The sequence below is a fragment of the Mus pahari genome, chromosome 16, assembly GCF_900095145.1.
Source record: "Mus pahari chromosome 16, PAHARI_EIJ_v1.1, whole genome shotgun sequence".
Lineage (NCBI taxonomy): Eukaryota > Metazoa > Chordata > Mammalia > Rodentia > Muridae > Mus > Mus pahari.
In genome coordinates this window covers 27,214,677-27,230,106 of record NC_034605.1, presented here as the reverse complement: position 1 = coordinate 27,230,106, position 15,430 = coordinate 27,214,677, and the positions used below count along the sequence as shown (strand labels likewise).

General features: G+C 41.2%; 1 protein-coding gene and 1 pseudogene across 1 annotated transcript; one reads left to right on the top strand and one right to left on the bottom strand.

The window, feature by feature from the left end:
* Positions 1-12,232: 12,232 nt before the first annotated feature.
* On the top strand, positions 12,233-13,266 carry LOC110334055 (vomeronasal type-1 receptor 4-like). Its single transcript, XM_021215897.1, has one exon. The coding sequence runs from the start codon at positions 12,297-12,299 to the stop codon at positions 13,257-13,259; it is 963 nt and encodes a 320-aa protein (XP_021071556.1). The 5' UTR covers positions 12,233-12,296; the 3' UTR covers positions 13,260-13,266.
* A 570-nt stretch (positions 13,267-13,836) lies between these two features.
* On the bottom strand, positions 13,837-14,859 carry LOC110334067 (annotated as a pseudogene).
* Between the last annotated feature and the right edge of the window lie 571 nt (positions 14,860-15,430).

Here is a 15,430-nt window from a genome sequence, read left to right as displayed (position 1 = left end):
TTGGGTGTATTTGCTTCTCTTTGTTCTAGAGCTTTCAGGTGAGCTGTCAAGCTGCTAGTGTAAGCTCTCTCCAGTTACTTTTTTTGGGCACTAGAGCTATGAATTTTCCTCTTACTACTGCTTTCATTGTGTCCCATAAGTTTTGGTATTGTGTGTCTTCATTTCCATTAAATTCTAAAAAGCCTTTAATTTTTTTCTTTATTTCTTCCTTGACCAAGTTATCATTGAGTAGAGTGCTATTCAGCTTCCACGTGTATGTGTGCTTTCCATTGTTTTTGTTGGTATTTAAGACCAGCCTTAGTCAGTGGTGGTATGATAGGGTCTACAGGATTATTTTAATCTTCTTGTATCTCTTGAGGCCTGTTTTGTGACTGATTAGGTGGTCAGTTTTGGAGAAGGTACCATGAGGTGCTGAGAAGAAGGTATATTCTTTTGTTTTAGGATGAAATGTTCTATAAATATCTGTTAGATCCATTTGGTTCATAATTTTGGTTAGTTTCACTATGTTTGTTTAGTTTCTGTTTCCATGGTCTGTCCATTGCTGACAGTGGGGTATTGAAGTCTTCCACTATTATTGTATGGGGTGCGATGTGTGCTTTGAGCTTCAGTAAAGTTTCTTTTATGAATGTGGGTACCTTTGCATTTGGAGTATAGATGTTCAGAACTGAGAGTTCATCTTGGTAGTTTTTTTTTTTTCCTTTGACCAGTATAAAGTGTCCTTTTTAATGCTTTTTTGATAACTTTTGGTTAAAAATTGACTTTCTTCGATATTAGAATGACTACTCATCCTGATAAGTCCCCAGAATCAGTGATCATGGGACTTTGATTATTGCCTTGCTTGTTCTATTATTGTTCTTGCTTGTGACTATTTGTGTTTCTTGCCTTGTTTGTTCCTTAACCTAGAACTGACCTTAATATTTGCATGTAATTAAGATGGTATAAAAGCAGAGTGGGGAAAAAAAATAAATCTTCTTCAAACTCAGAACTGGCTGGGGTCACACTACAGTGTTGTCTAATTGTATTTATTTATCTATTTATTTTTTAGTTCTTGCTCCCTCCCTTGAGAACCTGTTGACAGACTGAGCTGGCTTGGTCAAAAATCCAAACAGACCTTGTAGGGAGTGGGCTTGAACTGCTCTCTCTGAAGCTGAGCTGGGCCTGGAGGGGACCCAGGGCTGTCCAAGCTCTTTCCCTGGTCTAAGAGTGAAACTCTCCACACTAAAGCAAGGGATAGGACAGGTTGTGGGTCTCTGAAATGCTGCTCTTTGCTAAGATAAACTAGGCTTTTAATGTTTTATAATACAGATTAAAGACCACTATTATGTTTAGATTTTATGTCAACATGTCACAAATTTGTATCACTTGAGTAAGGAGCCTCATTTAGAGTTGTTCTGTCTTGGTTGATGTGGAAAGACCCACCTGATTGTGGGTGGCCCCTAATGTTAAGAACTCAGGTTAAAAGTGTGTGTCAGAGGGAAGATCATTCTGCCTCATTCCTGTTTGGCCTTCCCTCTTGTTGCTGAGTTGATTTGTTCTGTTTCTCCTGCTAGGGCTCATTCCTTTGCTGAGAGTGGAACCAAGGACTGTCTTGGAAACTTACAGGCTTCTGGAGCTACATTGGGATTACTGAGGCCCATGCCTGTGGACTATCAGTTATGGCTTGAAGTGAGAGATAGCTATGGTGAAATTACTCCAAAAGGTGAGGCTTACAGGCTCAAACACCAAGTAAAATACTGGGTCTCACCAACTCTCTCAAACCACCAAGTGTGTGTTTATAGTGTGTTTTGCCATCTTTCTCATGGAGTGGGCAATGTGGGTGAGAATGAGAGGTCAGTATCCCACAGGACATTTCTATCCAAAGTGATTTGCTATCTGTACTTCCTCTTGCATTATTAAAAATAGAAGTGATATATAATTAACCTTCAATAGATATGGCTTTGTTAGATTCTGAAATCTTCCAGATGAGCTGAATTAACATATCCATATCCTTTGTTACCATTTCTTTGGTAAAGTGAATTCCCAGTGCACACTACAGTGTATACCACAGTCACCATGTGTGCACTACATCCGTGGAATTAGTCTACCTGAGGGCAACTTTGTACCTGTGGCCAACAGCTCACCTATGCCCATCTTCAAGAGAAGCACAATTTTGCTCTCTATCTCTGTGTGCTCAGTGGGTCAGAGAAGTGATTACAGTTTCTTTTTCTTTCAGAAAATCCTAGAAATGTTTGTGAAAGCATGGTTTGCCTAGCAAAGATGTCTCTGAACCTTTCCACCTGTTCTGCAGGTCACCTTGGCGTGGTCCCTGGTGTTACCTGTTCTGCAGGTCACCTTGGCATGGTCCCTGGCGTTACCATGAGTCCCAGGACCACCCCTTGGAGACGCTTCCACCAGAGACTACATGACAATGTAGTCTTGCTTATTTATTTCTGTTTTTGATCTTGATGAGCTCCAGATTTCTCTATTATATCACAGCATCCAGTAGCATGACCAGATAGATCTGGAGTTGCAATGTATTGTGGGTGTTGTACTATGCTACTGTTACTGTTACAGAGTTTGTATGCAGTAAGGACTGTAATTTATCAAAGCTGCTAGCAGAACAACACTCACTGAGCCAAACTTGAGACGGCCACATGAAGGCAGGTGAGGGAAGGATATTTAAAGGTGAATATACAGGAAGACCTTGAGCTTCTGCATACGCAAGCTAAGAACAGTTCTGCTCTGCCAAGTTTACACAGCCAAGGAGACCTCAGAATAGTCCTTGAATGTCTGCTTATGCATGTTACAGGAGCCAAAAGGCAGTCAGCTATGTTATAACAGCTACATGGTTACAGCTGTAAATTTAGGGTGGTGGAGAGGGTCACTTAGGATACTGGGAACTTATCTACTAGCAACTGGAGTCAGAGACAAACTAATAGGTACCACGACAGGTGCCTAGCACAAAATGGAGTCTTCTTAGTCATCACATTACTGTCTAGAGGGTCTTGATTAGGTTCATTTTCTCTGCCAGTTAAGAAACATTCACCAGCATAGAAAAGAATATCTGACAGGGAAGACAGAAACAGCAGACAGAATGAAGAAAGACTTCTGCTAGGGATGAGCATACACACAGTGAGTCAGACACGGAGAAGGACCCTCTGCAAAGCAAAAGGGCGGGGACTTGGGAAGCCATAGACCAGTTTCTGCCTGAGGGTCAGGTGTTCTAAGGGTCTTGGTAGGTTTCTCCTGCCCTAATTTCAGCTTGTTTAATTTGAATGAAGAAAGGGAGGCTAATAGGTCTACAAATGTAGTGTAAACATGTCCTAATCCAGCCCTTAGTTTGTGAGATCAGTCCACAGGCAGTGGGCCCTCCTGGCAGGAGAAAAGCCTGCCAGGTCTCAAAGCCTTTGTCTCTGGACTGGATGTTTGCTTTCTCTGTTATCTATTACTGGTCCTCATCTATCTGCCTATCAGGGACTGAACTTCCTGTTCTCAGTGCCATCCTCGCAGATAGTGAGGTGAGGGGGTTTCTTTTCTTTTCTCTCCTCTCCTCTCATTTCCTCTCTCCTCTCTCTTTTTCCAATCTTTCCTTTTCCCCTCAACCTTTGCCCTCCTTCTTCCTCTTCTCCCTCCCTTCCTCTTTTCTTTGTGACTTAATCTTTCAGAGTCTCATGGGTTTGCACAGTGGGTCAATGGTACTGTATAGTGGTTCATATGAAGGTCACTGGTTCTCTTCCTGTATAGACATCCCACTGGTGTCCTCTACCTCCTCATCTGTACACTGGCAAACAGTTCCAGTTCAGACATCAGAGCTGCAAAATGTACTCATTCTTATGACTTGTTTCCTTATTTTATTTTTCAAGTAAGTTTCATTTCATCCTCTTACATGGGTTCTAACTGTTCACCATGGCTATCCCATTTTGTCTTGCTCCTCAAGTTTGGCTAAACTGTGACAATTCCTATAGTCAAGTTCCAGAAATAGAGTAGATTATTTTTCTATATTCTTGTGTACCTTTTCTATGGACCTTCAGTAATGACTAAACCTGTTTCACCTGAGCAATAACCAATTGAAACAACAACAACAACAACAACAAAAACAACAATATCAAAAAAAAGAAAAAGAAAAAAGAAAAGAAGAAAGGAAGGAAGAAAGAAAGAGAAAGAAAGAGAAAGAAAAAAAGAGAAAGAAATAAAGAAAATAAGAAAGAAAACTTTTAGTCTTTTTCCCAACCCTCTTCCTGTGAAAAATCTAAGAAGGGTCTTCACATGGTTTATGGGCCTGATCTCTCTTCAAAGCCCCTGCATGTTGCTGTCTGTGCCTGGTGTTAATAATGTTTCTAATAAACAGCTAACCCTGAAAAGATAATCCACCTCAGTGTCATCCTTTAACTCTCAAACCTAAAACATTTCACTACCTCATTACATGCTTCTACACCAGGAAGTGTTAGAATACTTCTCAACTTTGGCTCTGCTGAGCTTATCCCCTTTGTGCCAGTCAGCAGGGAAGTTGGTATGGCTCAAGGATGAGGAGAACACGGACAAATGCATCAGTTACTCTTCATACCTGTTCCTCTGTGAAATAAGAGTATCTATAGAACAAATTGCAGTCCCCTAAAGTTCCAACATATCAAGTCATTAAGTTAACCAAGGCTTTCAAAGATAAGTTTGCATTGTTACTATTATTATTTTTATAACTGATCCCAGACAATCTAAGACCTGCTCAAAGGGTTCTAGAAAGATGCAAGCACAAACACCCATGGCCCTCTCCACTGTGCTCATCATGTGGCTTTGGATCTCTTGATTACTTGGGAAAAAGACTGGAGATGACTCTATTGTCAGGAAGCTAGACATAAATAAATCAAGAATTAACATAAATAAAGAAAGACCAGCTAGCTAATGACGGTTCAGTCATATCTCCTCAATGCACTTCCACGATTATCAGGTCAAGGAAGTTCCACTACCTCCTATTTGTCATGGGCTCTCCCAGGAGCCCTGAGTGTGAGAGCAACAGGGAAAGCAGTGTCATGATGTAACTGTCCTGGAGGGAGAGCAGATATTCTAAAGAGAGTCCCCTCCTTTTCACAATCAGATTATTAACATTTAAATGGAAATATTAACATTGGCCCAGGAGTCAATCTAATCCCTGGGAGGAGAAAGGCTGAAGCCCTGGCACTGTCAGAGAAGGAACTTGCCTTCCCAGAGAGGCTTCACAAAGTTCTGAGGCTACACGAACTTTTCCTGGATACTCTTTCTGTTATAAAATTGTAACCTTGCTACAGAGAAGTGGAGAGAGCAAGAGTCTTTCTTTACCTGGTTTTATCAAACCACAGATACATCCATTTGCTTTGTCAGTTTGTTTCCTAATTTCCTTAAGGAAGCAGTGGCTTTGATGAAACCTTTTGAAGTTTTTCATGGATGTATAGGTTTTAAGTGTGTATGTAGGTTTTGAGTGTGTGTGTGTGTGTGTGTGTGTGTGTGCATGTTTTCGAGTAGATGATCACATGTGTATATGAGGTAGTGCACATGTACATTTGTGTTCATCTTCATGCATAAGACTGAAGTAGATATCAGGATTCATTCTCTGTCTTCCACAATATTGAGGCAAAATCTTCCAGTCAGACACAGCATAGAAAAATGGCTAAGTTCACCACCAAGCTTGTACCGATAGCCTATTGCTGCCTTCTGAGGCTGGAATTACAGTGAAGTGGTTACCCCACCAGGCATTTAAATGAGGTGGCTCTCACACTTGGAAGCAAAGCACTTTAACCACTGGGCCATCTCTCTAGCCAGAGTCTACCCATCTTAAATGCCACCGTGTTTCAAGGGACTATCCTTTATATGAGGCCAGCTTTTGGGACAAATAGGAGGTAACTAGGCACCCTTCAGTATGCTTTCTGTCTGCAGGAGGTCAGTCTTCTCTACAGACCTCTTCCTGGATAGAAGCTACATGAAGGTCTCTCTTACATATTTTTGTTTTTTATTAAGTAACCTAGTCAGAGAAGTACAAGCTTTAAACTGTTTAGTTTTTCTTTATATTTCAAAGAGAAAGAACTTTAGTTTTCTAAACAAAATAACAAAAATAACAGAACAACGTGCTTCTTTTTAGACTGGAGATATTTATTTTATTTTTAAATTTATTTATTTATTTATTTATTTTTAAACTTTTTTTTTTTTTTAAGATTTATTTATTTATTATATGTAAGTACACTGTAGCTGTCTTCAGACACTCCAGAAGAGGGAGTCAGATCTTGTTACAGATGGTTGTGAGCCACCATGTGGTTGCTGGGATTTGAACTCCAGACCTTCGGAAGAGCAGTTGGGTGCTCTTACCCACTGAGCCATCTCACCAGCCCCTTAAATTTATTTTTATTTATTGTATTCATTATTTAAAATAATTTTTAAATTTAAATGTATTCTGATCATATTCTTCCCCTCTTCCAAGTCCTTCAATATCACCCCCCTTTCTAATCTACTCAACTACCAGCTCTTTCTCCGAAAGCAAATACCAAATGAACCAATTAAAAAAAATCCAAACCAAGAAAACAAAATAAAAACACATTAAAATAAAAGAACTACCAAATTGTGATAAAATAACACACACACACACACACACACACACACACACACACACTCTGTGGAGTCCAGTTATATACTTAAACATGATACCTGTCCTGGAGTGGTTGATATGCCAAGTGTTATTCTGAAAGAAAATTAATTTTCCCCCTCCTAGAAGGTATATATGTGACAATTCACATGTTAACTTTTACCTCACTGGCAAGATTTTCATTTATTCATTCAAAAAATAGCAAAATAAAATATACTATTATAAAATAAAAACTACCACATCCACATTGAACAAGATAAACAAACAGAAGAAAAAGAGTCAAAGAGAAGACAGTGGAGTCAGAGATCCACTATTTTCACACTAAGGAATCTCGTAAAGCCATCAAACTGGAATTAATAATATATACATAGAGGGACCTGTGCATGCTTCTTCAGTCACTGTGAGTTCATGCGAGCTTTGCTCATATTTATTTAGAGAGCCTCATTTCCTTGGTGTCTTTCATCTCCTCTGGCTCTAATGCTCTTTTCACATCCTCCTTTTCTGGGGGTCTCCTGAGCTCTGAGGGAAGGTATTTGATGGGGACATCCGATTTAGGACTGAATGCTCAGGGACTCACTCTCTGCTTAATGTCTGGCCATGGGACTTTATACGGAAGCTTTTGTGCTGAAAGCCAAGCAAGGCAATGAGTTGTGGGGATACGGTAGAGTATCATTAGGAGTCATTTGATCACTTCCTGTTTATTCTATTTTTGGGGTTATTAAACTCTACCCTCGAGGTCCCTGGGCTGTCTAGTCTCAGGTTCTTGGTTACTTAAGTAGTGTTGGATATGGGTTCCACTTTTATGAAATGGTCCTTAAGTCAAATCACTTACTTGTTGATTACTCCCAAAGCTTGGTGCCACCATTGCCCTAGCATATCTTACAGACTGTATACCATTATAGATAAAAAGTTTGTGGCTGTCTTGGCATTTATGTTTTTCTTCTGAGAGTATGCAGAGTAGCTTTCTATACCAAATACATCAAAACAGAGGGGGTGAAGGCTCTACGCAGTCAACAACTTAACATCTTGAAGTTCAATGAGTTCTGTAGGTAGTGTGTTCATCAAGGAGGCCTTGCTTTGGGTTTCTGGAGTAACCTATAGTCTTGTCAACAGTGTGGGATATTTGGCTCTTTGTGCCAGTCTTATTTTAAAATTTCTACTTACTACAAACGTAAGGTACAACTTAGTTTCCCTCCATCTAGATTTCCTCATTCAATAGAGGGTATGAAAATCCTGGCTTCCTTAAAACTTACAGTTCATTTGTAAGAAGCATTCCTTTTTTTCTCCTTTTTTCCATTTTTATTTTATTGTTATTTTCTTTATTTACATTTCAAATGCTATCCTGAAAGTTCCCTGTACCCCCCCCACCTGCCCCTGCTCCCCTACCCACCCACTCCCACTACTTGGCCCTGGCCTTCCCCTGTGCTGGGTCATATAAAGTTTGCAAGACCAAGGGGCCTCTATTGCCAATGATGGCCGATTAGGCCATCTTCTGCTACATATGCAGCTAGAGACACGAGCTCGGGGGGGTGGGGATACTGGTTAGTTCATATTGTTGTTCCACCTACAGGGTTGCATCCCCCTTCAGCTTCTTGGGTACTTTCTCTAGCTCCTCCATTGGGGACCCTGTTTTCCATCCAATAGCTGACTGTGAGCATCCACGTAAGAAGCATTCCTAATGGCTATTATGTGTCAGCTTCATCCACATGTGTGGAGATACCACCATGCACAGCAAAAAACGAAACCAGTAACCTCAAACTCATCTCCTTAGGAAACCTTGTAGTACCTTCTCCTCAAGAACAAAATGAAGACGTCATCACCTCTCATTTCAGCCCTGCATACACATTTATTTACTTCATTTTGCATCTGTGTTAGGAAGGGCCTCCTAGGAACTGGAATGAAAAGTATCTGTAAGGACCAGTCTTGGGCATATATAAGTTTTAGAAGTGATTTTGAAAGTTTGTGATAAGTAAGGATTGTCAGGGACACATTCATATTTACAATCCCATATGATACTTAGCCTACAAGTTTGAGACAATCAGTTATAGCAAAACCCCTCATTAATGAAGGATACAGGTAGAACAAGAGATGCTAAACTTGTTCTGGCCCGTGTCTGGGATTTGCACAGGGAGCAGCATCCCAGGTTCTGAGGACCATTTATTACGTTTCTGTCTGGTAAAGCACTTAAGAAAGAGAAGAAAGCAACTTGGTCTGTATGTCAGAACCTGGTGCCCTGCCAGGTAACAGGCTGCCGCTTTGGCTCATTTACCAGTCAGGAGATGTGGGACGCTCAGTACACAGAAACTTGCTAAGTAGTTAATTTCCTCACATCCTTCCTCTCAAAATAATTAAACACTAATTAAGCTGGAAATAAGTTCTGAGCAAAACAGATGCTGTAACTGTGGGAGAGAGGGAAGCTGTACTTCAGGGACTGAGGCCCTGCAGTGGCCTTCCTTCCCCCTGACACTGTGACAACATGAAACCTGAAGTCCGCAGTACCTGATGGCAGCCAAGAGCCCCACAGATCCAGACAGCACAAATATGACCTGGCAAGTGTCACCTTCCCAGAGCTGCTCCAGAGCCTGTCTGCACCACAGAGGTCCAGGTGAGTACGTGGAGGTAAGATCTTAGATGCCCTCAGCTGTGTCATGGAGAGAGGCATTAAAGCTGAAGTCCCTCTCTGACTACGACAGAGAGGAGAGGAGAGGCTCTGTGAGACTTGGGTCCTCCACTTTCCTTCTGACCCTGACAAGGATGGTCCCTTGGTCTAGAAAGATCAAAGGAGAGGAGTTCCTGGAGATACAGAAATGAGACAGAAATGTGGAGGCATTGCTGTCCATCCTCAGGCTGGAGTCAGGACAGAGCTTTGGGTGGGTCTTTGCCTAAGGTTGTCTTTAAAAAGGAATCAATAAGATACAGAAGATTTTCAAATATCTATAAAAATTGAGACAATAATAACCCACTCATGTAATGTTGGCATTAGAGAGTCTGAGGGAAGATAGTTATCTTCAAGGATATTCTGGTTTACATAGGGAGACTGTTCAAAAATAACAAGACAAAACAAACAAAACAACAAACAAAAACAAATTCTTTCCTTTTTCTTTGCCTCCATTTTTGTCATCATTATGCCTTAACAGTGCGACTAGTGTTTATAAAGTTTGTATTTTTCTCTTTTGATGCATTTCCACTTTTGAAGTATTGGTACATATATATTTTTTATATGATCTTTATAACTCCTAAATGGAAGGTTTTGTTTCTCTTTCCATCCTTAAAATCTCTTAGTGCTATCACATGATATTTTACATACCTATATCAACTGCAGTCCTTCTAAGCTTGGTAGCTCTGCGGAAGTATAAACCATTAAGTGTAACACTTATCATTACCATGTTGAGAATTCTTGCTATAAAGGATTCAGGCTGTGAATCAGTACATCCTGAAACAGCTCATGTTAACTCTATCCCAGTGCAAAATAGCAAAGAGCAAAAATCTGTTTTGTTCTTGTTCTTTTTTTATTTTATTTTATTTTGTTTTTTTTTAAAGAAAACCAGCTTAGATGGATATAGTCTGCCTAAGGCTTTTGGGGATTAAACCCATCATGGTATCATCTATCTATCTACAGGAAGTCCATTCTGTCTTTTAAATTAATCTATGTAGCATTTTCCAAGATAATGTTGGAGATGAGTCACTTCCATCTCCTCCTACAGTCCATGACAATGAGATGGGAATCACTTAATAAAAGATCAGAATCTGGTGTCAAATACAGTTTGAAGTGTCAAAACAGGAACTGAGGACTAGAAAAGTAGTGATCCCCAGAAAAGCAAGCGTTAAACAAACAGAAAATGTTAATAGTTTCCATCAGGATTTGGGGTGAGTTGATATCAGGGATTGTGACAGATTCTAATCTTTGACTGAACAGTTAACACCTATTATAAATATGTTAATGAAGGTTGATGAGCTGGCTATTAATGTCTGAAACATNNTTCATTATNTGNAAATATNTAGGATAGTACTGTGATTTCAAGGATACACTGACACATGTGATAGTTATCGCTTTGTCAGAGGAGCAGTTGAAAGGCAGCAATTGACATTTCTAAAGTCAGANGCCACCTGGACCCAAACCTGGGCACAAAGCAGGTCATGTGTGAGATCATCAGGACATAGACATTTAAAACAACTGTGTGAGCTTAGCAGGAAGGAGAGCAGGGAACAGAGGNGCTCCATGTACTCAGAACACACAAACCCATGGAGACACTGACACATCCAGATCCCTCCTCTTCTAGAAAAGAGACCCAAAGCTTGCCATAAAACCCTAAGAATTGAGAATGGAGCTTCTGAACATGAATAATAACATCCAGCTGAGCTCTAAGTCCTGGAATCAGCTTGGGCTGATGCAGAATAAAGCAGCCTGCTAGACAAACAGGTTGGAAGAGAAACAGGAGGAGAAGCAGGCTGTAAAGCAAACTGACATAACTGCTGCTCACAAGGCCCNGCAGAGGCAAATGACAGCATGACCTCTTAGATGGGAGCGTCCCTGCTCACAACTGGATACCTCAACAAACTGTGCTGCATGCAGCCATATTGAGAACTCATAACTACAAAACTGCACTCATCCCATGGCAGCACCTAAGACCTCATTAATCCTGTCTCCCATTTACTTAACCATCACCACCTAGTCCAGAGCAGTTCCTTGCTCCCTCTGATGCCTTACTGATCACTTACTGGGGGCCACAGATTCCCTGAATCCATCCAGCAGGATCACAGATCCTGACACCCACTCTCCTAGGAAGCATCCCAAGTGTCTGCCAGACACCTTCACTGGCTGCAACCTGGCACTTACATTCATTTTTCATGCTACAGTCTTTTTCAGGACACCTTTTGATGACTCAGCTTTCAACTATTGGGCTCTGTGTGGATAAATTATACAATATAAATTGACATTGAGGGCCACCTTAAAAAATATCTAGTAAACTCTTACACAGAGTTAAATCACAGAATGTTTAATATTAAAAACTTTAAAAATAATAAGAAATGGAAATTAAAGTTATAAAGCTTTGAATCCAAATGATATAGAAATAGTTATACCAATCAAGAAGAAATTAGGAAAGGAATATCGAATAAAGGAGGAGACAGTGTAGAAGGTAAGGTTACCCGATCTGAGAGATNCTGCAGGTGCACAGGGTTTCCCAGTGTCTGTGTGTGACGTGGGAAAGGCAGGCAGGGTCAGGATTAGCCTCGGCCTTTGGGAATTGGATGGGGAAATACAATGAAATAGAATGAGAAACAGAAGAAGAAATTTCATTTGGGTAAATTTGTTATTCAATTTAGCTATGATGAGAGCTACCAAGGATAATCCATGCATGCAGACAGACAGAAAGACAGAAACACACACACACACAGTGTCTCCCACACAAAGAGAGTGTGAGAAAGAGAGACAGAGACAGAGAGACAGAGAGAACAAGTAAATTTTTTATAGTGTACAACTAAAAAAAAAAAATTCTCCTTTAAACCTTTAGATTTGAACACCAGTTACCAAACTCACCTGTCAGAGCACACACAATATCCCAGTTTCCCTGAAAAGGGAGTGTCAGGGACCTCATCTGCAACATTGCATGTGTCCACCACTGCCTTTTGCATGCCAGAAAATGCTGTTATGACACTTTCTTGAAAAAGTATTTCTGTCTTGGATACAAGTTTGTCAACCTAGTAAGTAAAAATGGGTTTGCAGTTTATTAAGGAAACNATTTTTCTCTTCATGACTATAATTGGCACCCTGGGGAATATTTCTGTTTCTGTGGATTATTTCTTCCNTTTATTAGAAGGTGTTAAGAAGAAACCCATACATCTCATTCTCATCCACTTGGCATTTATAAACATTTTAGTCCTTCTTCCAAAAGGATTTCGAAAGACAATAGCATCTTTTGGTTTGAGAAACTTCCTGGATGACATAGGCTGTAAGATTATTGTTTACCTGGAGAGGATGACCCGTGGCCTCTCCATCTGCACCAGCAGTCTCCTCACTGTGATCCAGGCTATCATCATCAGTCCCAGAGCATCTGGGTGGAGGAGGCTCAAGCCAAAGTCTGCATGGCACATCCTTCCATTCTTCTCATTCTTTTGGATACTCAATGCTTTAATCAGTACGAACCTAATTCATTCCATTAGAAGTATAGGTCTGAATATATCACAGCTTAAGAATGGCGCCAACTATTGTTATATTATGCTAGAAAATCAGGAAATAAAATGGATTGTTCTCATCATCATGGTCCTGAGAGATGTAGTGTTTCAGGGTGCCATGGGAGGGGCCAGTGGCTACATGGTATTTCTTCTCCACAAGCACCACCAGCATGTCCTCTACCTTCAGAACTCCAAGCTTCTCTACAGAACTCCCCCTGAGCTGAGAGCTGCTCAGAGTGTCCTCCTTCTGATGCTCTGTTTTGTTTTCTTCTATTGGGCAGACTGTGCCTTTTCTCTATTTCTAAGTTTCTCTTCAGAGGAGTATTCGTTGATGCTAAACATTCATGAGTTTCTGACCATTGGTTATGCGATTTTCAGCCCCTTTGTGCTGATTCACAGAGATGGTCTTCTGGCTGAACAGTGGGAGACATTGAAACAATGTTTCTCTCACCTATCTGCTCAATTAACAAGAAAGAACTCACTTCTACAACGTTGTGGGTAAAAAACAAATCCCATACAGAAGCTTAATAGTATGTTTATTCTTAGAAGATAATCTTGGTGACTCACAGCCTTGAGCTAATTACAGTGATATAGAAACTTTATTCTTTACTTGGCCACTCTTTTGGAGTGACTGTCAACTTTTTATATTTGCATATATTGTTTATGAAGCGTTTTCCTACATTTATGGCTGTGTAGCATATGTATGCATGTATGCCTGAGGCTTGGAGATGATGGAATAGACCATGAAATTCTCTGTTACTAACTGGAGTTAGATAGATGGTTCTGAGCTAAAATATGGTTCCTTGAAATTGAATCTTGGACCTCTAAAAGCCAGCCAGTACTCTTTTTTTTTTTTTTTTTTTTTTTTTTTTTTTTGTGCATCGAACTTTATTGATTTTATTCAAGAGAGTAGGGAGGACTCCCTAGGCCCCTCCTGTTATTATGGGAGTCTGGGGTGGAAATTGTGAGGGAGATGCTCAGTGAGTGTTGGAGGCCGAGTTGGGATAGAGACTCCTCAGCAACTGAGGGCCTCTCTCTTGCTCTCAGTGTCCTTGCTGGGGTGGGTGGTCCAGGGTTTCTTACTCCTTGGAGGTCATGTAGGCCATGAGGTCCACCACCCTGTTGCTGCTGCTGTATTCATTGTCGTAACAGGAAATGAGCCTGACAAAGTTGTCCTTGAGAGCAATGCCAGCCCCGGCATCGAAGGTGGAAGAGTAAGAATTGCTGTTGAAGTCGCAGGAGACAACCTGGTCCACAGTGTAGCCCAGGATGCCCTTCAGTGTGCCCTCAGATGCCTGCTTCACCACCTTCTTGATGTCATACTTGGCAGGTTTCTCTACGTGGCACGTCAGATCCACGACGGACACATTGGGGTTAGGAACATGAAAGGCCATGCTAGTGAGCTTCCAGTTCAGCTCTGGGTTGACCTTGCCCACAGCCTTGGCAGCACCAGTGGATGCAGGGATGATGTTCTGGGCAACTCCACCGCCATCATGCCACAGCTTTCCAGAGGTGCCATCCACAGTCTTCTGAGTGGCAGTGATGGCATGAACCATGGTCATCAGCCCTTCCATGATGCCAAAGTTGTCATGGATAACCTTGGCCGGGGGGTGGGGGTGGGGTAAGCAGTTGGTGGTGCAGTATGCAATGCTTACAATCTTGAGTGAGTTGTCATATTTCTCGTGGTTCACACCCATCACAAACATGGGGACATCTGCAGAGGGGGCAGAGATGATGACCCTTTTGGCTCCACCCTTTAAGTGGGCCCCAGCTTTCTCCATGGTGGTGAAGATGCCAGTAGACGCCACGACATACTCAGCACCGGCATCACCTCATTTGATGTTAGCGGGTTCTTGTTCCTGGAAGATGGTGATGAGCTTCCCGTTGATGACAAGTTTCCCATTCTTGGCCTTGACTGTGCTGTTGAATTTGCCGTGGGTGGAGTCATACTGGAGCATGTAGACCATGTAGTTGAGGTCAATGAAGGGGTCATTGATGGCAACAATTTCCACTTTGCCATGTGGAGAGCAGACGGCAGCCCTGGTAACCAGGCGCCCAATAAGGCCAAATCCATTCACACTGATCTTCACCATTTTGTCTAAGGGACGAGACTGGCGCTGCACAAGAAGATGCAGCTGTATCTGGAACAGGGAGGGGTAGAGAACCCAGCCAGTGCTCTTAATGACTGAGGTATCACTCCAGCCCNGAGAAATAAGCTTTAATTACAATTCATAAAACTGGTTTTGTTAATACAATGACTGGAAGCATGCAAATGGATTTGGTAAATTTTTTAAAAATCCATAGTGGTTTGATCATGGTATTCCAAGAAACCCTTATTTGTACTGACTCTATCCTTGCTAAATGATAGCACTACAAGGGTACTTTGTGATTATTCAAAGTGTCTGTAAGAATCCATCCATGGAAAGGANTTCTTAGAATTATGAAAGAATGATATGTACAATGTAGTTAGTCAACAGAAGCCCAATGCACCAGTCACAGAACCTAAATACCCAGAAACATTTCAATGGTGTTATATTCATGAGTGTTCTCTGCAGGAATAGACTGGAGATATAGCAGAAAGTGGATGGCAAGCACACAGTAATGTTTCAGTTTATATGTCTGAGGTTTCTAGGTTTTCTTTTTCCAGGGTCAGTCAATGAGTGTGACTGAAGC